This window comes from Etheostoma cragini, chromosome 7 (assembly GCF_013103735.1).
Source record: "Etheostoma cragini isolate CJK2018 chromosome 7, CSU_Ecrag_1.0, whole genome shotgun sequence".
NCBI lineage: Eukaryota > Metazoa > Chordata > Actinopteri > Perciformes > Percidae > Etheostoma > Etheostoma cragini.
The window spans coordinates 11,609,674-11,633,168 of NC_048413.1; the positions used below are offsets into that span (position 1 = coordinate 11,609,674).

The 23,495-nt window shown below is 40.9% G+C and overlaps 3 protein-coding genes and 1 long non-coding RNA gene across 8 annotated transcripts in view; 2 read left to right on the forward strand and 2 right to left on the reverse strand.

The window, feature by feature from the left end:
• Positions 1-23,495, forward strand: part of LOC117947508 — a 1,113,976-nt gene that overhangs the window by 464,538 nt on the left and 625,943 nt on the right. The gene's annotated exons all lie outside the window — the stretch shown is intronic.
• On the reverse strand, positions 1,172-10,487 carry LOC117947455 (YTH domain-containing family protein 1-like). Of its 3 annotated transcripts, none has more exons than XM_034876401.1 (7): positions 10,020-10,487; positions 9,228-9,252; positions 8,596-8,679; positions 7,338-7,417; positions 4,197-5,831; positions 3,972-4,016; positions 1,172-3,750 (listed from the first exon to the last, which is right to left on the reverse strand). In XM_034876401.1, exons 1-7 carry the CDS (start codon positions 10,044-10,046, stop codon positions 3,724-3,726), a joined length of 1,923 nt encoding a protein of 640 aa, XP_034732292.1. In that variant the 5' UTR covers positions 10,047-10,487; the 3' UTR covers positions 1,172-3,723. The 3 variants fall into 3 exon arrangements, with proteins under 3 accessions (XP_034732292.1, XP_034732291.1, XP_034732293.1); XM_034876400.1 differs by having other exon boundaries at positions 4,188-5,831; XM_034876402.1 differs by lacking the exon at positions 8,596-8,679 and having other exon boundaries at positions 4,188-5,831.
• On the forward strand, positions 12,421-16,108 carry birc7 (baculoviral IAP repeat containing 7). Of its 2 annotated transcripts, none has more exons than XM_034876452.1 (7): positions 12,421-13,088; positions 13,600-13,699; positions 13,863-13,944; positions 14,097-14,142; positions 14,336-14,458; positions 15,521-15,586; positions 15,754-16,108. In XM_034876452.1, the coding sequence occupies exons 1-7, from the start codon at positions 12,548-12,550 to the stop codon at positions 15,951-15,953; spliced, it is 1,158 nt and encodes a 385-aa protein (XP_034732343.1). In that variant the 5' UTR covers positions 12,421-12,547; the 3' UTR covers positions 15,954-16,108. The 2 variants fall into 2 exon arrangements, with proteins under 2 accessions (XP_034732343.1, XP_034732341.1); XM_034876450.1 differs by having other exon boundaries at positions 12,425-13,088; positions 14,336-14,545; positions 15,754-15,953.
• nkain4 (sodium/potassium transporting ATPase interacting 4) overlaps positions 18,235-23,495 on the reverse strand; it is a 47,473-nt gene continuing 42,212 nt past the window's right edge. The window contains exons 6-7 of one of the 2 annotated variants that reach the window (XM_034876476.1): positions 19,775-19,859; positions 18,235-18,996 (exon numbers count right to left, since the gene is read on the reverse strand). In XM_034876476.1, coding sequence (XP_034732367.1) covers positions 18,987-18,996; positions 19,775-19,859 — 95 coding nt within the window. In that variant the 3' untranslated portion in view covers positions 18,235-18,986. The remainder of the gene's footprint in view (positions 18,997-19,774; positions 19,860-23,495) is intronic. The other variant, XM_034876477.1, reaches the window with a different exon arrangement.

Genomic DNA, 23,495 nt, shown 5'->3' on the forward strand with positions numbered 1-23,495 from the left:
TTATTAATATATTTATGCTACACACGGTCTGCTCCAGATTGATACTACGAGTCTATAGCATTGAGCCTAAATGTGATATTGTTGCGTGTTTTTTTGTCTTAAGTTTCATGCATATTTTGTAATGTGACAACAAATAAAGCCCGTTCACACTGAGTTTCCCGCTTGTGATTCTCTTGATTATTTTGTGTAATTGACAGTCATGCCTACAATGCACCATGCGTGCAATACTTGCAGAACTACATCTGATGTGAATTATTTTTACAAACAGAAAATGTATAACTTTTGAATCTTGTGAGGAAGATATGCACCAGATATGACAAACTGACCTGGTGACTCTAGCAAAGGGGATGAAATCGTTTGGAAACGTGCCTATAAATCATTGCGTGGCACAATATCCTATCACATTTTAAAGTTGTATATATCTTAAACGCAAGGAAAATTACCACCACCGTTTTTTATTATATAACTTAGTGTTGTTGTGTTTTTTTTTACTCCAGAGTGTGATCTTTACCTTATTATGGGACCAGCACATCCCAACAGCAGTTCCTTCAAATCAGGAAATCAGCACCATGGAGAGCTCCTGTCGCACAAAGAAAAGCTTTTGACAAGTGTGGAACAAATATATTTATGTATATTATATTATAAGTAAATCGGTGCTGAACACCAAAACTGTATACGTTATCAGTGTCTATAACCAAATGTGTACAGGGCACCTCAGGCTAAATAATTAGATTAAAAAAATATTGTGGCAAATATGTTCACGGATTTAAACCCACAGCCTTGGTCTTTACATTTCAAATAAGCCACTAAAATATCAAATACTGTGTACCTAAATATGATGGATATGCCATTTAACTATCCACATTTAAAAAACATAAACCTTTATCACAGGCAGCAGGACTCCCATTTCTATGCTTTATCATACTCTGTTGTAGACCACTAAAGCCTGTGAAAGCCTGTGTGCTTTGATAAACGTATTTACAGATACAGTATAAAGTCAACTGTAGTAACACGATGGGAGAATAGACACCAGAAAGAAACAATTCCAACTGAGAAAAACCTTTCAGTGACATTTTAGCACTGGGGTTGCCCTACAGAGAGTCCCCTCTTTGTATTAGGTATAAGGACTGGTTGTTTACTCACTAACAGAATTCACGAGATCAAGACAAAGTCATTTCTGAATGGACAGTTTATTAAGGCTTGATTTCTTCTATAAAGAAAAACCAAGATAGATCTTTTGAACAAGTTATGCCCACTACAACTGTGGTCTATAAGATAATCAATGTTTATTTAATATTTCATGTCAATCCTTTTGTAGTGTTGATACATATACTTTCATGGCTAACCTGACATCCCTCTATTGCAAACTAACATCTTCTGACAGTTATCAATAACGTGCACGTAAGCCCTGTACTACACTCACAACCAGTTCATGCTTCCTGAGGCAAAGATGGCTGTGACTCGGTCTTCGGTCGCATCCTATAGCTTCTCACCTGCCCATGACTCTGTATGCTGGTTGGAGAGAACGGTGTTGGTGAAGGCAAACATGTGAAGGGCCTTCACCGTATTGCTTGGATCAACCTAGCTATTGTTTAGTGCAGGTAAAAAGGAGAGGTGATGAAGAAAGGATCCTGTTAGAGGTCAGTTCTCTAGATTACAAGGGACACACTGGCCAGGTAAAAAACACAACGCAGCTTCACAAGGTTGCAGAGCATACGGTTCACACTCACTCGGGTGACCTCAGCAAAGTGCAGAACTTCTGCCATCTCAAAGTAACAACGGGGTTAAGCTCTGACAGAATCAAAATAGATCAAATACATCGTTTAACATAATCTCAAAAGACCACCCAACTTCATGTGAATGTGTTCAGGCAGCAACTGTCAATATCTGTTTCAGTTCAAATATTCCAAACAGAAAATTAGGAATTGGGATCTGATCAGGTTACCATGAAGCAACATCAGATTTAAACTCTTACACAAATACACAATATGCCAAAATGACAAAAAAATCCCTTAACATGAAAGAGACAGCCGTGTCGATTAGCAGCATTCCTTTCTGCATCATGGTAACCTCACAATCCACAATAAACTGAACTGACAGCTTCAAAGTAATCAAGAGGACAGAGAACCTGCTGATCTCACTGACGCTAAATAAGAAATAAACTGCATTCTGGCTTTGAATTCTTTGAAAAGAGAAGAGGGAGGGGACGCCGTCCTTTAAAGGACCAAACATCATCACCAGTCTCTCAGACAAGCTGCAGAATAGAGAATAGTTCAACATTGACTTCCTATATTGCAGCTTGCCATGCATGGCCACACGCATTTATTAGTGACTGTTTTATATATATTTTACATCCAATCTTTTTTTCCATTGATATACCTGAACGTACTGTATCATAATCAATGGTTTCAGTCTAGAACAAACTATTTTTTGCAACAACCAAAAAACACACAGAAACCACATTTCCTTTTTCTTTTTTTCTTACTCGATAGTAAATCAGTTACATTAATTTTTAGGTTATACATTTTTAGGCTTTCTCCATGAATATATAGGCTCCTACGTTAAAGCTTAGCATTACGACCAACATGATAAACCTAATTCAAGGGAAAAAAACAAAAAAAAACAGAGGATTAAGACAGAATGATGGTGAATGAACAAACATGCGAACCCTCCCCCCATTTTGCAGAAAGAAAAACGCAAAAGAAACAATTCATTCAATGTAGCAGTTACATAATGACATAGTTCTGATTATAAAACAATTTAAAATGGTGAATGCGACAATTCTCTTAGACTGGGATGCGTTCACAAGCACAATCTCCAGATGAAACATACAAAAGACCTCTTCAAGACGAACATCAAAAAGAAAGCAAAGCTGAGGGGTTTAAGGGATGTCAATAGTACAATTTTTGATTTAAAATGGTGAGAGTTCTGGTTGTGGAGGACACATCCATTTTTTTCTTTTCCCAGAGGCCTTTGCAATTCCTCCTCAATGTCTTGAGGCCCTTGTGACTTCACACTATCCCTGATTTCTCCAGCAGTGTCACTGTTTGAGCAGTTCTTTTGAGAAGTCTTCAATAATTAGAAAAAAAAAAAAACATTAAGGCTCCAGAAAACAGGTTTCTGAAAGGAAAATTGTCAGTAGTAAGCCAAAAAATAGAGATTTTGTTGATCTGAATGAAAAATAGATAAACCATTGAAGTTTTATTTTCGCACAGCTCCAAGTCCGACAACGCATTTGGGATCCTCCAACCCTGTTGGCACAGTTAAACCTCTGAAGCATGGCAATGTTGCCCCCCAATGGACAAACAGGGGCAGGACACATCCGTTCCTGATTGTACTGAAATATAAAGTGGCAGATATTTTTTCTCCGTGGTGCAGTCAAACCCTGATTCAGTTGGGAAAGAGGTGGTGGTGGGTCAGGAGAGAGAAAACCAGTCTGGTGAGAGAAGAGTACGAGATGGAACAAGAAGAAAAATATATAAAAAAAATAAACTGGACTAAAGTGGTGGTGGCTAGGTAATACATTAAATCAGCTCGTTATCCCTGCACAAGAAGTGGGTGGTACATGGGGCACAAAAAGCACAAGTCTCAACAATGGCAGAGATTCACCAGGATTAAATAGAAGAAGAAAAAATGAAGGGCTTGGTTGCATTTTTATATTCTTCTGTCTCTTAAACCAAAAGTCCTAGTGTAACTGTTGATCAAGCCAAGGATAAATGTCTTCTATTGTTTATTCCTGTTTTGGCGCTCCTGTTAAAAGAAAAAAAGAAGGGGATATAACATTAGACATTCAAACATTACGTTAACAGCACAGTATACTGCAGACATTTTGATGACATCTACATATATCTGAGTATCTAAAATGTCATCCTCACTGTGTGAACAACACATTTAAGAGCAATCACTAATAACTGTCAGCACTTAGTACTCGGAGCCAATGACACTAACAAGAAAATATATCAGTTCTTTACCTGATCCAACCGAGAGCGGTTCTGTATCGGAGAAGGTTCGAACGTCTGTCAAAAAGAGCAAACAAGAGGAAAAAGAGAAAAAATGAGTCTCTTAGACACAGATGAACAGGAAAAAGAAAGTGAAAAAATTAGCAAGAATACACTTATTCTAATTAATTGTGTAAAATAAATATTTTTGGTATATTTAAGGCAACACAGTGAGATTACTGTGCCCACCTTGCGCACCTCCTCTTCCTCTTCCTGCCTCTTCTCATAATGGGAGAAGTCATCAAAGATGGAGGTGGTGTGTTTGTAGGTGGCGATGATCTTGAGCACTTGCTTGGCCTTCTCCAGAGGAACCTCCTGGGTGTCACGCGAGTTGGTCACTGGCTTGTTGTCGTTGTTCTCCAGGCGGATGTGACGCAGTTGGCTATTAGGCACGTCCTTAACAAACAACCAGTCCACGTCAAACTTGCCCTTCCACTTGTCCTGTGCCCAAACACCAGCACTGGTGCCATAGTCCACTGGTGAACGCATCTCTGCCACACCACAGAAATGACCACTGCCATTGACACTGAACAGAAGGTATACAGGGCCTTTAGCATTCATGGCCCGGAAGGCTGAGTCCAGCCGCTTGTTGCCGTGCTCCGTGCTGCACCAGATGGAGTACTTGATGGAGCGATGGATATCGTCCTCGGAGTAGCTCTTAATGATGAAAACACGTCCATTCTTCATGTTCCATTCAAAGTTCTTGGGGTTGTAGCTATGGGAGGCACGCAGCTTATCCAGCACTGGGTGGGACTCTCCACCAGGTCCCTGGCTGGCAGAAGTTTGAGGACCACTGTTCCCACTACCAACCATACCCATCACACCACAACCATCATGGCCAGGGCCACCCTGCCCGTAGGCTTGGTTACGGTTGCGTGGGGCAACCCAACGGGTCTGGGGTTGTGGGGGCTGGGTGTGGTTGTGATAGGGCTGAGGTGGTGGCTGATGGTGCTGGTGATGGTGGGTCTGTAAGGCCATTGGCTGCATCTGGGGCTGTAACAAAGACTGGGGAGGTGGGGGTTGCATGGGTCCTTGCTGCATGGGGGCTAGAGGTGGCATGCCATGAGGCAGGCCAAGAGGCTGCTGTTGCTGCAGTGGACCTGTGGCTACTTTAGTCACGGGGCCCTTGTCCCAGGTCCCGATGTTCATATTGTGTTTGATGGGTGGTGGGGGAAGAGCTCCCCCTGGATTGGGCATCCCTGGCTTCACCTTAGCTTTCAGCTGCTGCGGTTTGGCAGGCTTGCTGGCAATAGCTGCCCAGGAGGTGGGTTTCGGTGGTGGCATTCCAATAGGCGTGGCTCCATTCCCTGTGGCTGCCACCACAGGTCCACCAATCACAGATCCCACAGCCTTAACTCCCGACCCCTGGCCAGTGACATCCCCTCCGATCTTCAAGCCAACCATACCCTGCTCTAGGCTGTTCATACCGGGGGCTTTGTTGAGGGTGTCACTGTGAAAGCCCGTCTGACCATCAGGCACCAGGGTTCCCCCCAGAGAACTGGGGGGATAGCTGTAGCTGCCACCGTATGCTGAACTTTGAGTCTGCTGGCCCTGGGAACCACTTGTGCCCCAAGCAGAGAAAGCAGGGTTTTCAGGGAAAAAATTAAACCTGTGGGGGTAGATGCTGCTTCCCAGACCCCCCGGCTGGCCAAACACTGTGTCCGGCATAAAGTGATGGTCTCCATTACTCAAGGGTCCATAGGGGGTGAGGTATGGAATAGGGGGGTCCCCTCCTGTGGACCAGGGAGCCTCACTGAGGGGATACGGAAATCCAATGGAAGGGGCATAGTAGCTGGACAGGTAGGGGTCGGTGATAGACTGGTAGCTGTTGTTCTGGATGAATAAAGGTCAGCAGAGCCACAATATAAGCAAGTGATTTACAGTTTGATTTTAGTCAGATGTGATTTTAAAGAAAACTATTTTAAATGGTTTTCTAACTTCACTTAAGATGAGTGACTAACAATGCATAAATCTAAGGGATGGTCAATAACTTAACATAACTCAATGCTATAAGAAAACAAATCTGCTGAAACAACCACACCATGTCATGTTTCCACACATTCCTGTTGTAAAGAAAATTATGTGAAGTGTTTTTTGTAATAATTAAAACTCCAGTATGTAATATATTTACTGTAATAAGTAAAAAAATTACCCAAATGCATCGTCAGAAATTAAGTAAACATGCTAAGTTGAAATGTGATCTTTTCTGACATTAACGCTAGTGCCAGTATTGTCTCCTTTGGAAATTTCTGTTCTGTGATGTGTTTTTGCCAGTGTGTTGTCATCAACTGCCCAGTTGGAAAGCCAGGCCTGGTTGTCAGATATACTTTTTAAAACGTAAACCCAATGTGCTACAGCTGTAATGTTAGTACAGCCATGAAAGCTTCTACCCGACCTAAAAAAAAACAATATTGGAACAATATTGGAGATTTATTTGATAGATGGAGACAGCTTAGAGCCCAAAAGGACGCCGAGTTGGATCATTTCCTTCTGAAAAAGTAAGCATTGGCTTCAGGCTAATTTATCATGTCTACTACAACGGACAGGCATTTTATGTCATTTCAACATTTATGTACTCACATTGAATTATCCAGATAGTGCACTTGCTAGCTGGTCACTCGCAAAAACAATTGAGACACATACAGTAAAGTGACTGGCCATGGCTAACGCCGCCATGCTAGCCCTGCTAAGGTTACCGGAGGACCAGGGAAGCGGGCCACGGCTGTTTACAATGTGTAGCCTGTTAAGCGGCCGTAGTTGACAACAGTAAGTTATTTTAAGCCAAGAGAGGGAGGCGATTTGGTGTTTAGCGATTGTTGCTGTAATTTTAAGCCAAATAAAGTGTGTTACGTTGGGTGGAGAGGACAGCAAGGTAGCTGTGTTTTTAGCGGTTCCTATACTTATTCCAAGGCAAAAAAATGTGTCTTTCAGTTGGGTACAGCGCTCTGCGTGAGCACGGGCTTTTATGACATAGGCAGCATCTAACGTTAGCTACTCCGCTGTGCTGTGAAGTAATGTCTGGCTATGTGAGATAAGCGTCGAGCAACATTGTTGTGGATGCTGTGTGATACTTCAAGTCTGGGGAGGAGGAGGAGGGCGGGGACGACAACTCTTTCCAGGGTTTTGAATTATTTCAGCAGCAACTATTTTAAAAACTAGATGTCAGTATTACATATTGCACCTTTAACTGTAGCATACGGCTCGGTGTTTAGATCATCAGTTATTATTTTATAAGTGATTGTGCACAAATTTGCCCTTTTGTGACACACCAAAAGACATATTTAAGAAATCAATATCACAATTCTTCTAACAATTGTCAATAGAGATATTGAGCTTTACCTGAGTTGATTGACTAGTGAGGTATGGCTCAAAGTCATTGTCATGGACAGTCTCCTTCTGATGCAGTGAACCATTTTGCACTGCAACAAAACATAATTACATTAACATACATTTAAATATACATGTTCACTTTATTGAACACATAGAAGGCAATAGTTGTTTTAGCTATCAAGTTGTTCTGAGTTTGGAATGTGACCTAGGCTTAAATTATTGTTTTCATATATATATATATATATATATATATATATATATATAAAAAAAGGATAACCCTATATAATGGTTTACTGCTACTCATCTATCATTTCATATGAACAACGAAATGTAGTATTCAATGCTGTCCGATCCTCTTGTATGTGCATGTGTTCTTCCCAAAAAATTTAAAATCACTAAGCCATGTCAAGCCAAACCTAGCCTGGAGGTGAATCAGCCTGTGGGTGGCTGCCAACAAGGCCTGCAGGTACAGTGTGAGTTAAGACCCGCCTGTCACTCAACCAACTGAAAATCTCAGTAAATCAAATATGACTTAAACATCATAAAAAAAATACTATTACAAGGCCATAACAACACCGTCGCCAACGCTTACGTTAGTGAGGTACCGACAACATGCAATACCAGCAAATCATTATATATAGCTAGGTTTCGTGTGGTGGCATTGAGGGAAGAGTGAGACTGGAAATACCCCCCACCCCAAAAAATACTCTTGATTGCTGATTTATGTTTAAATTATGTTTGCACAATATGCCTGTAGAGAAAAAAGGTGGCTATAAAACTTTGCAGTTTGCGCCCTCACAAAAGGATTCTGTGGTCAGCTTGAAGGGACCCAAAAATTAAAAAAAAAAAAAAGTCCATGGAAGCTTCTAAAACCACTCAAAACTGTCTGTTGTGTATGTTTAAAATTTGTCATATTTTTTTGGGGCAAAATACGGCTAAAGGACTCTGCCTTTGTTTCATATGGTTTGCAAATATAGAGCCTGCCTGCCACTCTCCCATGGTCAGGAGACTTCTTCTTTCCTAGTTTCTGACCACTTTGACGTGTGTAAGTGCAGGAGACGACTATCTACACAAACCAATGAGCACACATTTACAGAATTAGAATTGAAACAGAACAAGTGTATTTTTGGAGTATGATTGGAACATTTTCAGAATAAGGATGAACAGTAGCAAGGTAGATTATGCTGCAAGTGAAATTTATACTAGATTCCAAGCTGACTACAATCTCCATTTTTTGTGAAATAGCAAATTACAAACTTTTACTCACAACTTTCAAGGCTACGGGGGTTGAGCCTGTCATACTCAAAAGACAGATTTGGGTGTGCCATAACCTCAGGAACCAAATATGTAACTGCCAAAACATTAGAAATTGCATCAATATACGGAATTAGAATTGTGCAGGGAAAACTGAGCATAAGCATCATGGACATTTTCTTATCATGGATACTGTCAGCAAACAAGGAAATGAAGTATTTTCACCCACAAGCCACCTGCCTTTTTAATGACATGGTGGATGTCTCCAATGTGTCTCACGTGTGTATGGCTTTCCCAGTATGCCCCCACTCAATTACTTAACCCCTTACCCGGATATTGTTTATGTCATACTAACTTCTGCAGAACACATTCACAATAAAGCCAGGCAAATTAATTCAGGAAAAAATATCTTCAATTATGGTAAATTACAGATAATGGCAAATAGACTTTAAAATTAACTTGTGCGTATTGTTAACACTGTGCAAACACCAAGAAATGTATTCAATTATGTTCCCACAACAATGTGTAGCCTGACAGTAGTGTATGTCCGAGAATAAAAGGCTGGTGTATGCTGATTAGTCAAAGATATGACCAGACTAAACAGATATCTAAACAAAGGCAGTCCTCGGTGATGCCGCAACTCACCTTTAGATGCTTGTCCCTTTGATCTCTGCATCCATGTTGGATCATGAAAAGAAAAAAAAGGAGATATGGTTATCTTAGCTGAATTGAGATTTAGACGGAGTGCAGACTCATATATTAGCATTTATGTATTTGCTCAGATGTTGAACATTAAGACTGCTTCTTTAAAAGACGCAATGCAAAACATGTAATGTTATGCTGCAGTGAAAGCTGTAGATGCTTACAGTTGCCTACTATAGTTAAAGTCATTTATTTTATGTGTAACTTTTGGCGTTAAATCACACACAACTTCGCTGGCTAACGTTAGCCTTCTTTAAATGGCTTTAATGACGTCAATGCAGCTTGTAACTTAGTTTGCCATAATAGTCTGAATACATGTGGGTCCCTCAAGAAAGAATGCAGATGTTTGTATCACCTTCCGTACAAAGTTACGTTAGCTTGGAGCTCGGTTTAATTATTTCAACGTTACCCTTAGGTAACACGTAACGTTATTCTGCCAAATGCGGTAAGCTTTTCTGCTAGCTATGTTAGTTGTACAAACGCATGGGCTCCGTTGATAATGCGTTTGACAACTGCTTACATGATAACGTATAACTTAGCGTCACCTTTCTTGAATGTCCAGCAAAAGCATTCAACTGTTTAACGGAACGTAGCTTACTTGCTACACGCACCGGCCAACGTTAGTGGCTAGCTAACACTTCCGAGCAATAGCCATAGCCCAGTAAATCGTTAGCAGGTAGCTAGCTAGCTTACAAGCTCTCTACAGGCGAGGTAACGTTACATTGTTCTTCCTACCTGAGGGTCAATGCTTGTGGCAGACATAATTCATTAAGCAAGTTCCTGGATTCTCACAGAGCCTGAGCTTGTGACTGGATTTCAAGCCCCGTGATTTGAAAGCAAGTTCACAGCTCAGTTGCAGTTAGCTAGCTATGTGGCTAGTTGTGCCGCTTAGCGTATGTCTAGTAGTTGTAGCGCAGCCTCAGCAGTATGTTTCCGCTGTGAGCACGTATCCCAACTTCCACCGCTCAAGTCTGTCGCCTCGGATACTGTGTCCAAAAGCAGTTAAGTCTTGTCACAGGTTTTCAAGTAAACGTTAGCAATGTGTCGCCGAATGGACCTTTCGGTGCTTGAATATTTCGGCCCTCGGTCGCCTTTTACTTTGTCTTTATTATTCCAGAGAGAGAGCCCTCCTCAGTTACGTTAACTGTACTAGCTACACTTCCCCAATGGCTGCTCCATCCGGGCTTTGAGTTGCCGCCGCAATTCACCTTGTTCACCGCGGGGTGGCAAATGTTTTAAGGTTCTTCTGTAGAACCAAGAGAGTATAATTTCTGAGATTTAGGTAATAAAAAGATAGCAAAAAAATCAACCCAACTCATGAATACGAATACTCTAGTTAAAAGTTCACTCTGACATGGTGCTATTTCCGCAATATCTGTGTATAAACTAGTAGTTCCCATTGCAAACTGAAGGTCCCCTTTGGTTTTAAGATGTTTTATCACAGAAAGTGTATGACACCAATAGTCATACATTCTGTCATTGTGTTACTTAGGGTTGGAATGGTAGTGGTAGCTTGTTGAAAACCTTCCTCGCCACTTCTTGCAGGATGTAAGTTCTGTAGACCACCCTGTCCAATAATGACGAGGCTGTTAGAGAAATAAAAACCGATATGATAACAAAAAAGCGGCTAAACACACATCAAAACACACTGTAAGCTACAACAATTACCTGAATTCTGATAAGTTACATATTTTAAATTTCATAAAACAACTTAAAAAAGGATTAAAATTCAAAACCGGTATACAAATACTGTTATAATACAACATGGCATAACAAGAATTATAGTGAAAATAACGATTGCCCTGTTTGCTGGGGACCCCCTGGAACTCCCTCAAGGGAAACAAGAAGGGAGGCTATCAGCATACAGTGTGTGGTTTTTCTGCTGGGCCTGAAGAACTGATACAGTTTAGCACAGTGCAGTGTTCATGTGAGACGTACTGGAATGTACTGATGTCTACATCAGTCAAATCCCTCCTGGTTACTTTCCAGCATTCAGCTCTTTTTGGCAGGTGACCCCTTAGGCCTTTTAGTATAAAAACATGGGCTACTTTTACCGGTGTTTGTATTGAAAATGTGTCTGTGTGGGGCCAGGATGGGCGTTTCTCAGTGCCATGCATGTAGTAGACTACATATCAGGTTGAAACTTATAGCTGCAGATTAACTTTGATGTCACGGCAATTTCAGCATGACTAGAAGTTATCATAAACTGGTTAGTTCATGGCCTGCAATATTACAGCAATATATCACAGTAGTCAATACGCCCTTCACCACCAGGAGGCAGCAATGATGCACAAACAGCCCCCTAAATTCTGTCAAAAGCCAAACCTAAATCCTACTGTTTATACAGTAGGCTATAGTAATTTTACTGACAGTATATAAAGCAGATCATTTCCCATCTTGTATAGCTTATGTTTTGACTCATGGCTGGCTATTTCAAATGTAAAATCCTAAAATAGCTAAATATTTGGCCAACAAAGAATTAAAAACCCTATAGACATACATCCATCCGTTATGATTTAGGTCTTCAAAAACCTGAGGCCACAACAACAAATCCAACAAACAAGAATAAAATGGTGCACCCTGAACTTAGAGTATTGTAGCCTATTGCCCCCAGGAACAAGTATGACTACACAGCTTATTAGTTTGTGTTGAACTAGTTAACTCCTTCATCCTCACTATTAATCTTCAGAGTCAATGACAAAGGGAGGATGCATTAAGTAGGCCCTTAGGGAAATAAACATCCAAATAGAGAGAAAGATCAGATAGGATAACAGAATAAAGGCCCACTTCTGTTCTTGTAATACTCTAAAAGGTCAAGTTTTCTTTCTTATATGAGATGATGACAAAAAAGTATTTGGGCATTTGTTGAAATCCCATTATTCATTTAGAGTTATAGGTTTAAGTTATATGTTTCTGTTATTCAGTTGTAAGCTTTAAAGTGACCTCAATAAGCTTAATGTTATTTTTAACAATATCATTAATTAATAATATAATAATAATATCCCTTTATACTCATATTAGTTGTTAGTTAATTACATTCTCGGAAATGCTTTACATGTTTCCCCCTAAGAGGCAGAGCAACATGGCATGTTCAGGCTTTCATTCAGTCAAGGATCAATGAGCATACATTCTGGCATTTGGTGGCTTTTCTGGAAAGCAGTCTCCTGTAGGCCGCTGTGCAGGCCCCCACAGCTGATCATATTATTTTAGCTGGTGTGCTGCACTCACCTTCAGTGTGTGCTCCACTATGGACCGTAAAAGGGATGACTGGCACAGGACAAGAAGAGAAAGGAACATTTACATGCCACAGAATGACAAATGACAGAAGTACTATGCTGCACATCCTTGAGGAGCCTGAGATGCGAAGAGAAGTGGAGAGATTTCGAACTTTTCGGAACTGGCCAGCAGATGCACCTGTCACATCTGGAGACCTGGCCAAGGCGGGTTTCTTTTTTCTAGGCCCCGGGGATAAAGTCCAATGTTTCTGCTGTGGAGGGATTTTAAGATGTTGGGCACACGGGGACAGCCCTGCCACCGAGCACAAGAGGCATTTCCCCACTTGCTGTTTCATACTTGGTCGAGCTGTGGGAAATATACCACTCCAAGTCGGATCCTCCGACTCTGTGGACGGCCAGCTGTTGAGTCAACTCCAGAGAATGACAATGGATGAGCAGGGGACAGCTGGACAAGCGGTCTACCCAGAGATGGAGGCTGAGGATTCCCGGCTCACCACTTTCCACAACTGGCCCACCGAGGCTTCAGTCCAACCAGATGTTCTTGTCAGAGCAGGATTTTTCTACACAGGTACTAATTGTCTTACTATAAAGCCTAAAAACATTTATCTGCTCCTTCTTTAATGTCTTAGTATTTAGTTAGTCAGTATATTTCAGTAAAAATATTCCGCACTGACCCAGTCCCTGCTAGAGTGACCTCTCTTTGTGAGAGAGTTCATGATACAATTGTCCTGCTGCGTCATGATGTTGTGGACAGAACAACCTGGACAAAGCTGGGGCTGCTAAAGAAGTAGGGTTTCCACAGCTTCAGGCAGTACACAGACTGAAAACCACCTCCAAATAATGCAATCAAAAAAAGTGACCCTACAATGGGTCGTGCTTTTGTGAAGCTAAAAGTCTTCATTTGGTTGAGACTATTTCAGAGAAGGGTTAAACCATCTTTATTGTAATTCGTACAGGTTTTAGTTTGTGCATCGGACTGATCCATAAAGACATGGTCTGTGTTCAGTTGTAAAGTTGTAGAGTTTAACAGATTTTCTGTCATTAGACTCTTCTCACAGAAGTCCTGTTCATCCTGACAGGTCATGGTGACAATGTCAAATGCTTCCACTGTGATGGAGGGCTGAGGAACTGGGAGCCAGGAGATGACCCCTGGCAGGAACATGCCAAGTGGTTTCCACGGTAACAGCAGGACTTGTTACAAGACCGATATAGACATCACTCGAATAATCATTTGCCTATGCATTGGCAAATGATTAATGTTTTTCTAAATATATGTTTTGTTGTTTTGTGTGCTGCATTCATGCTGTAGCAGTTTATAAAACAGCATCTTTATATTTCTCAGATGTGAGTTTTTAATCCAGGCGAGAGGGCAGGAGTACATCAGCAACATACAAGATGCTCATTTCCATCTGGGTGGCACTGTGGTGAGAGCCTTTATCCCTCTTATCTGCTCAGATTAAAGTCTATTTGATATACAACAGACATTATAATCACACGCTGATGACAGTTTGTCATTGCTGCATATAAATCAGTCATGACTGCCATTGTACATTCAAAATGTGATTACTTTTTGTAGGGTGGATCACAGAACTCCACAAGCAGAGATATTGGATCCAGAAATGGTAAGTCATACAAAATTGAAACAAGGCAGGGAATGATGGGTATGTACCAAGAAATAATCAGTATTCCCACCATGTATACCTGAATAACAAGATAGTTGCCTGCTTTAATGCCAATAATTACTGTTGTGCATCTTTGTGACCATATGGTCACTGGTCTTGTCTTCTTCACGTCTTCCCCCCTCGCATATCCTAGATATGGTCGGAGGTCTGGGAGCTTCCTCGGCCATGCTTTCTCCAGTCGTTCAGACTGTGCTGCAAATGGGATTTGAAGCCAGCCTGGTGGAGAGTCTGGTTCAGACCAAGTATCTTCTGACAGGTCAGCACTACACTTCTGTGTCCAACCTGGTCACTGACGTACTGCAGGCGGAGCAGGAGGACAGACAGAGGGGGTCACAGAGCAGAGGTAACAGTCAGTGGTGGAAAGAAACAAGTATATTTACTAAGTACCACACTAGTATTTGTATTTTACAGTACTTTATACTTCTACTCCACAACAATTACATGGAAAACATATCACTTTTTTATTCTTTTGTACTATTAATCAGCTATAGTTACTTTTCAGATTTTTTCTTCTTTTTTACTGAAAACACATATTACACACTTCTCAAATACAATGTATTGTTAGAGAGTGAGGCAGTGGTTTCCAACTTTTTGAATTGTGAGCAATTCACATTACTTTCACTTCAAGTACATTTTGCTAATGATGCTTTTGGTCTTTAACTTGAAGCTTTGGTGCGTAACTTTTTGGTATTAATGAAAGTCTGTTACATTCAAGCCATTGCCAAATGAGTTCCTACACAGCTAATTAAAACTTTCAGCTCCACAAAACTCACTCTGTATTTCTCAGTATGACTGTGTTCAGAAGATTGTGTTGTCCGGTTACTTTCCAGCGTAGAAGCTCAAGTGAAGATAATTAGCTCTTCTGAAGAGTCCATCATGTTTCTTTAATCCTTCTTGTCTTTCTTGGAAGGCTTATATCATGTGGACGTACTAGCAGTGTTGTTGTCATTACTTAGAATTCCTCATGGGGGCGACAGAAACTACGCACTACAGCTTTAACGTTTCAAATGCAGGACTCTAGCTTGTAATAGAGTATTTTTTTAACATTGACATATTGGTACTTTTACTCAAGTAAAGGATCTGAATACTTTTTCCATCACTGGTAACTAGAGGTATCAATGATTGGCATGCTGAACCACTGTCATTTTCCACAGTAACGTATTCATATACAATTTGCCAATTCATTTTGTTGACTATTTAACATGAACGATAATGTGAGTAAAATTAGCAAGAACCCACATTTTACTGTTACAAGGGATGTCTTAAGTTTGTTATATGTTTGACTCATTCTGTCTCTATTCATGTTTGTGTCCTTCAGAGCCAGAGACGAGGCAGGGCTCCAGTGCTGGAAATGTGAGGACACAAAGGCCCATTAGAGAGAAAGGTCAGAGGGCAACCCCTATATGATAAGCAGGAAAACCTTTGTGCTTGTAACACTTTTCATAATCAATTGTTGCTGAAACACAATTGCTCTATCCCATAGACACGACACTTAGCTTGTACATAGTGCGTTTCCTCATCTAAATGATCGGGTTGTGGTCTCTCCAACAGTGAAGGACCCCAGCCCAGAGGAGCTGCTGAGGCAGCTGCAGGAAGAAAGGACCTGTAAGGTGTGTATGGACAAACTGGTATCCATCGTCTTCATCCCTTGTGGCCATTTGGTGGTGTGTAGTGACTGCGCTGCCAGCCTGCGTCACTGCCCCATCTGCAGAGCTGTCATTAGGGGCAGTGTTCGGGCTTTCATGTCCTAAGGCTGTAGTGAGAATCCACTGTTATACAGGTGTTGCATTAGTGGCCTTGATTTTTTCACATGTACTCATTTTACATTGTACTGATAAGAAATAAAGATGATTGCTAGTTGTTTGAGTTTACAGATCATTTTCTATAATAAACATTTTAAGCTGTTGAAATTATGTGTATGCTCATTATTTTGCCGTCAGAGTGCACTTAACAATTTTTACACGCACAACACATCGAATAAATGACCCAATATCATTACAAGAGCATGTTATTTTATTAACAAACACCTATTTACATGAACACAAAGCACATCTCTGGATAAATAGGATTACACAGTCAGGTCACAGAACTTGAGGCAACACAGGACACAAAATAGAAGAGAGATTAAAAAAAAGACCTTTTCCACTTTCTATACATAGAAAAAGAATTATCTACAAACACGTGGAATCTTTTTCAGTGGAGACTAGCACATATACTCTACACTAGTAACAGGTTTCAACAAATTCCAGTCACTGGGGGTTTAGGAAGAGACTGTATTGCACCGAGAGGAAGACTAGTTTTTACATAGTAGCATTTACTACCAATACTGATTATGTAACAATATGAGGTGCCTTGTGTTTTTAATCGATCATAAAGACAAATTATTGCATCTTGGAAATAAAGAAGTAACCAATCAAATCAAAATGGGTCACTCTCGTTGTTGTGAAATTAGCCGGCATAAGGGGTCATTTGATTTTTACAAACAGTTTGTGGACTATCTATCTGGCAGAGAATAACATCTAATATTAGAAAGGAATCTGACAAGCAGCCGGATATTTTTAGGTGCTGACAAAAATTTTGAACAACAGAATGAACTCCTTTGTTCACAACTCTTTTCATTCCCCAAAAATAGCTAAGCAGACGGTTTCCAATTTAGCACTTTAGAGCAATTTAGCAAGAAACATAGTAGTCAGACAAATAGAATGCTGAAAATGTGTTGGATTCGAATGCATCGGGCAAAAAATGATCTTGACCTAAATTATAACGAAAAGACGGAGCGCAGGGTTCGAAATAAGGCGGAGCTACAGCGAACTTTGCCCCCCCCTGAAAATGACATAAGCTTCCCCTTGCTGAAACGTTGACTCTTTTTAAATAAATCATGCCGAGGTTAAAAAAAAAAATGTGTGCGGGAATTTACTTTTTAAGACCAACATTTGAGTCTCTTGGCATGTTCATAATTGTCATGGGATGTCACTTTTGTCTGATCTGTTTAACAAACCATTGCCTGTCCACTGTGCATTGGCATTTTCATTGTTGCTTGGCAGATAAAAAAAAACAAAAACAATTTCTTCTGTTTCTTTGTTGTCCAGGGCTAAATATTCTCTGAATGAACTGAAATTTATTGACAGTGATAGTATTTTTGCATGTGTACAGTACCCTCCCACCCCCAAAAATAGGGCTCCCCGAAACCCACAGTGTAACTCAAACCCGGAGCGAGTGTAACACTGAAACAAGTGAACATAATATTTTAAGATTTAGCGTTATCTGTAAACAAACATTATGGACCCTGTAGCAGAAACTCAGTAGCCTTGCAACTTGTACATGAACCCTTTAAACACCAGAGAGCAGTAGTGATTCACACAAACAGTAAGGCAACAGGGGCTCTGACTTACTTTGTACTTTTTAACATTAGGTGCAGCCAATCAGTATAGGAGGAATGACCCACGTGTGTTCTTGTCTAAATAAAAATGTGTGATGTTGCTCAATCAGATGAAAAATAAATCTAAGTAAGAAACAATTCAGCAGGAGCTTTCTGTTGCTGCCTAACCAGCTCACATACAGCCAGAAAACATCAGTTCTCCTAATTTGTTATTTATTTATGTTATACACATAATTACAATACAAACCCTGTAAAAAACATGCTATAAAACAATCACAACTGAGACGATCACCGTTGAGAATCTACACTGGTGAAGTGACAGGAGACAACACTGTGCAGGTACAGGCCGCTACTTCTACACTGAAGACCATAGCCATCATTGCTGTTGTATGCAATGTGAATAGGGAAACATTCTATTGTTTTCTTGAAGTTAAAAATATGCTGTGTAACCCTCAGTTGAGTGTGCGTAATGATCCCCCATGTTAGCAGCCCGACGTGTCAGTAGTTAGAGAAGACCTGATGTGTAAACAAAGCTTTCAGCCAGTCTTCAGTCTTCTAATACCTGACACTTCAGAAATACTTACTTGGCTGTTCTTGAAAATAGTGACAATAAGACTCCAGAAATAAAAGTAAGACTTGTCGTTCCTAGTTTGAACACCTCTTAAGCTCAACGGTCTTTTCCATTCTTGATAGTTTGCATTACAAACTCAAAATCCCCTCTTGTTTCATTATTTACATTTTCTATTTTTGACAGATGCCCCTGTAGATTTGGTGTTTTTTTTCCTTCCCTCCCTCTACCTCTTCGTCCCCTGCCTCTTCCTGGTTTGCCTGTGTATTTATGCACACAGATCCTGGCCTAAAGTAAACAGGCAATGAGCGCACAATGGCTCATTCCACGGGCTCCACTGTAATTCAGCCCTCCGGCCAAGATTTGAGCCAAACCAGAAATAACATGCTAAATCACTGAGTCCTCTAAGACACAGTACCACAGACTGGGAATGCTGGGCAGTCCCTGATTACATGCACAATGTATTTCTATGCTGTATTCTATACAGTCTTGGGGAGTATTAAACAATAATGGGCAGGTCACAGCAATAGGACCTCCGCAGAGAACTCAATACAAAGAAAATGACTGATTCTTCCCTAAACACACAATATGAGGCTTTGTTGCACTGTAATCCCCCCCTTTTCCCAGAACCCGTCATCCCTCCCTAGAAAACAATGGACCCTAACTGAGTGTTGGCTTTTCTGGACAGTACACCAGTAAATGACATGTTTAAAGTACTGAAATCAAGAAGGGGAGGAATGTCTGGCGTGCCCCACTGAACTGGATGTTTGTGTCACAACAGCCATTTTGTCTCCGTGGGAATTTGCAGTGTCACGTCCCCGCTGGACGCTCTCTTATTTACGTAGACCTACAGAAACATGGAAAGAAAGGGTAGAAATTTAGCAGTTGTCGGGCAACACACACACTGTTGTTGGGGCACACACAAACACACACACACACACACACACATACACAGACACACACACAGACTTTCCTGGATGAATTTCTCCTGGATATAACTCCCAGTAGACTGGGGGAGACAAAGACTTCCTACTACCCATTAGAAACGGAGCTGATTAAGCTGTCAAGAAGCTAATAAAATATTAATTTCATGTTGGCAGAGAATCATTACATGACTTTCCAGACTTATTGTTATTAAGTTCTTTGCACAACCTAATTGATTCATCCAATTTTAGACAGACGTTTGTGGGTTTTTCGCCATCAGTAACTGGCTGCAGCCTGGGGACACGTGTGTACCACCCTGTCTACCACACACATACACACGATGGTGCCACAACGGTGGCCTTCTTATTCCCTGCAGCCCTCTGACAGGATGTAGCATGTTTCAGAAAGACGTTCACTCCCCACACATGACTCAAAGCTGCAGATACTGAGCAAACGTGTGCACAATCACTACTAGTCAGTCAGTTATTTTGTAACCCCTTGGATCCTGAACAAATACAAAAAAAAGCTCTGGAAAAATTGAGTAGGGGAGCCTGAGTTGAGACTTGTTCTGATTGATGAATATTTTCAGGAAAATCAGGGAATGTAACCTCGACAAGTAAACGATATCATGGACCCGCAACAGATAATGTGAATATTTACATGCATTTACACATATGGTGGCATGACACATTCATACTTACAGGTACATGGGCTTTAAGAGGAGATGAGATGGTTTCTCATTGACATGGTAGAGCGGGAATGGGTCAAATCCACCAATAAAATCAACTGAAAACAAAGGATTAAACACATACATTATGGAATAAATTAAAAGACAGACAATAACAAAATAGGACACCGTAAAGTAAATGAAAAGACATGCATGATCAAAAACAAAGACAGATAAAAACACACAGCTGAACGAGAAATGAAATGGAAACTAAAGACACAGTGGGAATAGATGTTATGCATGGATGTTGAATGGTAGGCAGCTTGCCAAGAACAGTACAAGTCCTTTTTTAGTTTTAATAAATAAAAATCCATCAAAAAAAAAAACTAATGAAAAAACATATCTCCTTCAACTTTTTTAAATCTGTGTGTCTGCATGGAGCTATATAGTCGAAGCTTGAAAACAGCTGTCCAGCTGTCATAATAGCCTTTTTTATCGCTCAGAAACAGAGGTGACCTTCAGACACCAACCCTTTCTGTTTATTTTCTTACTTATGAGTTCAGAGTCGAGGCGGTGTGCAGATGAGCAAACCAGTGTTATGTTGCTTGCAAATGAAAGAGGGACATGCTGGTAACCAAAGTGCTGTGTATTTTTTCACAGACGCAGAGAGAGATTTTTTGAGATGAGGGAAAAAGGCTTGCGGCTGTAGAGGGGACACAAAGGCTGAGAGGGGGACAGAAGAGAGAAAGAGAGGGGGAGGAAGGTGGTGCTTCACGCTTGTCGGCCTGACTGACAGAGGGCCAAAAAGATTAGGTTGGAGGAGTGCATGTGAAAGAGACCAGCATGTCCAGAAGCTAGGAACACCATGAGGGGAGGAAAAGTTAAATCCTGAGATTGAACCTGTCTCAATGGAAAAAAAAACACAGAACAAACAGCGGATCCTAGTTCAAGAGGATAACCAAAAAACAAAAAAAAGCTGATCTGTTACTTTCTGGGAAACAGCAGCTGTAGGGGGGGAAACAGACACAGGCCAGCCATGGAAACTACTGTCAAGGCCAAATCAGTTCCATCCTGATAAGAGGAGGCAGAGGTGGTCTGCTGAATACTGATAGGTAGGCAGGATGAGTGCAGAGAGCCACAGGGTGCAGGGAGGACTGTCCCTTTCGCTTGACCCTGCCCTGGTTTCCTAGGATTCTACGTTTCATCTGCACACCAGATACACACACCGCACCCACGCAGACAAACACCCACCCACCCACACACACACACATAAACACACACACACACGTACAAAGACCTGCTTTCCCTGCTTTTTTCTGTACCACTGATTTTCTCATTATCGGCAGGTGGGGACCTATTCCCTGCCATGATAAGCTGTGCTGTGGAATACGGTTAGATGATAATGATGGTTGCCATTTTTAGACACCCAAGCAGCTCGAGGGATGGCGGTGGCGGGCGGGAAGTGCATCCATCAGTCTGTCAATCCAACACTTTGGTTCAGACAACTATTGCATGGATGGTTTTGAAATTCAGGCACAGATATTCAAGGTCTCCAGAGAATAGATTCTAATGACTGGAGTAATGGAGTTTTCATCTTGAACCACAAACAGGTCAAATGTTTCTGTTCATAATAGGGTACCCTTAAGTTGAACAATTCCATAATTAGCATGGGAGATCACTGCCTATCCACAGAATGTAAGCCACCACCGGCTCTTACTCTAATGAAGACAGCCTATATGTCAAAATGTTAGGACCTTATTAAAAACATCTTCTATAACCCTGTGCTCCATCCCTCCTACATACGTTGTAGTGTATTTCAGCCTGTTAAGTGCTGTTGAATCTTTTTCCCATTAATTATACCTTGAGGTGAATCTTCTATGCAGCTCACTGACCTTTGAAGGTCCAAAAATCTGTGTATGTTCATTAAAAGTCATTTTGAAAACACTACCATATGTTGGGTGATATCTCACTGCAATGTGCTCCACCGCTCAGGGATGTTTGAGACTGAAGCAATCTGCTCTTTATGCTTGCTCTGTAAACAGCAGACGACAAAATGCCTTTTAAAAGCTGATTCGATGGAATGGTGGAAAGCTGCGTTATAATATTTGGGCATTTCTGTGTGGATGGCAAACTTTTAAATGATGATGTTAAACTTTTAACGTGAAACTGTCCTCTGTAGTGTAGGTAGTGGACTTAAAAACAGATCACTGGCACCCAATCTTTCCAGGCAGAGGGAGCAAGCTGTTTTTTTACTTTACTTGTTAAGGCATCTGGTGTCCCCCAAACAAGTGTGTGATTGTGTGTGTGTGTGTGTGTGTGTGTGTGTGTGTGTGTGTGTGTGTGTGCGTTATGTTTGTGGAAGGGCTGGCCGACGGTGAAAAGAAACACAGGCATAAAAGGAAAAAGACCAGGAGGGAAAAACAGGGTTGGTGAGAATCAAAGAGCATTGGTGAGCAGGATCAAGAGAGAAAAACAAGGCGAGAAAAAGGCAGAGAGATAAAGGGCAGACAGATGGTTTGAGACTTTAGAGCTTGTCTGTAACGCTGGAAGAGGTGAGTTCCAAGACAGAGTTGTGATCTCTCTCTTTCTCTGACACACACTCCTCGTAGTTGGCTCCATTCTGCAGTACTGCATCTCTGTCCTCACACACCCTTCCACAGCCATCACTGCTTTACAAGACTGCTGTTTAGCTGTTTCATGTTTTGTTATTTTACATATGAAAACGTCAGGTATGTTTGAATAAAAGTGCAAAAGTGAATCATCCATGCAGAGGAGAACGGTTCCGGGCAAAGACAGAACAGGAGAGCCTCTGGATCATGTTCAAATTAAAGTGAAACTCAGGTGAGGACCTTAATGTGACAAATACATTAAGGAAATACTGCCACTGCTTTTATTTTTGTGCACAATCAGTGACTGGGTGTCTGTTAAACCCTCATTATATGTGTCTTGGTTGCTGCAACTGCCTACTCTTCACTCTATTCAAAGATGTATCTTCAAGCATGCACTGACCCAGTCGTAATGCCCGTCATCCATAAAACGTGATTTTTAAACTAAAGATACAACGTTTAAAAGGTGTTTCTATCTATGTCTGTGTATAACTTAACATACAGTAGTTCTCAAAAACTAGAAATGTGCAACAAATAGGAGGAAAGCACTTGGGCATGTTGGTGAAAACAAGACAGTACATATAAATCAAATATACTGTAACACAAAGTTCCAACAATGTAACACAAAGAAAACTGAATACATTATGTCTGCTATATTTTGAACTCTACCCAATCAAAAAGGCAGTGTGAAGCCTCTGCCCACCCACCCAGGTGTTTTCAATTACTCCGCCGGATAAGCTTATGGTGTAAATTGTCATGCCCTAACAAGTTCAACAAAACTATATAGTGTCAATTGAGCAAAGTGTGTGCACGTCCTAAACAGGCAACATAGTGACAACGCCTGTGTAAGTGGATTACTGGTGTGAAGAGGCTTTCACAACAAACATAAAAATACAAAATAATGTGATATCTGAAAGAAAGACATGCATCGCACTCCAATGGCATGTTATTTCATGCAAGAAAATGAGACATTTTAATGTAAATATTTTTTGCAGTAGTATTAACCTAGAATTAGCTTTGTGCGCGGTGTTAAGTGCCTGCTAGTCGAGTTGCAGTCTAACTCCATGTCTAGACTTATAATATGTGTATAAAATGTTGTCATAATTAGCAAATTAATTCTTGAGCTTGACCTTTGACCCCCAAAATCTA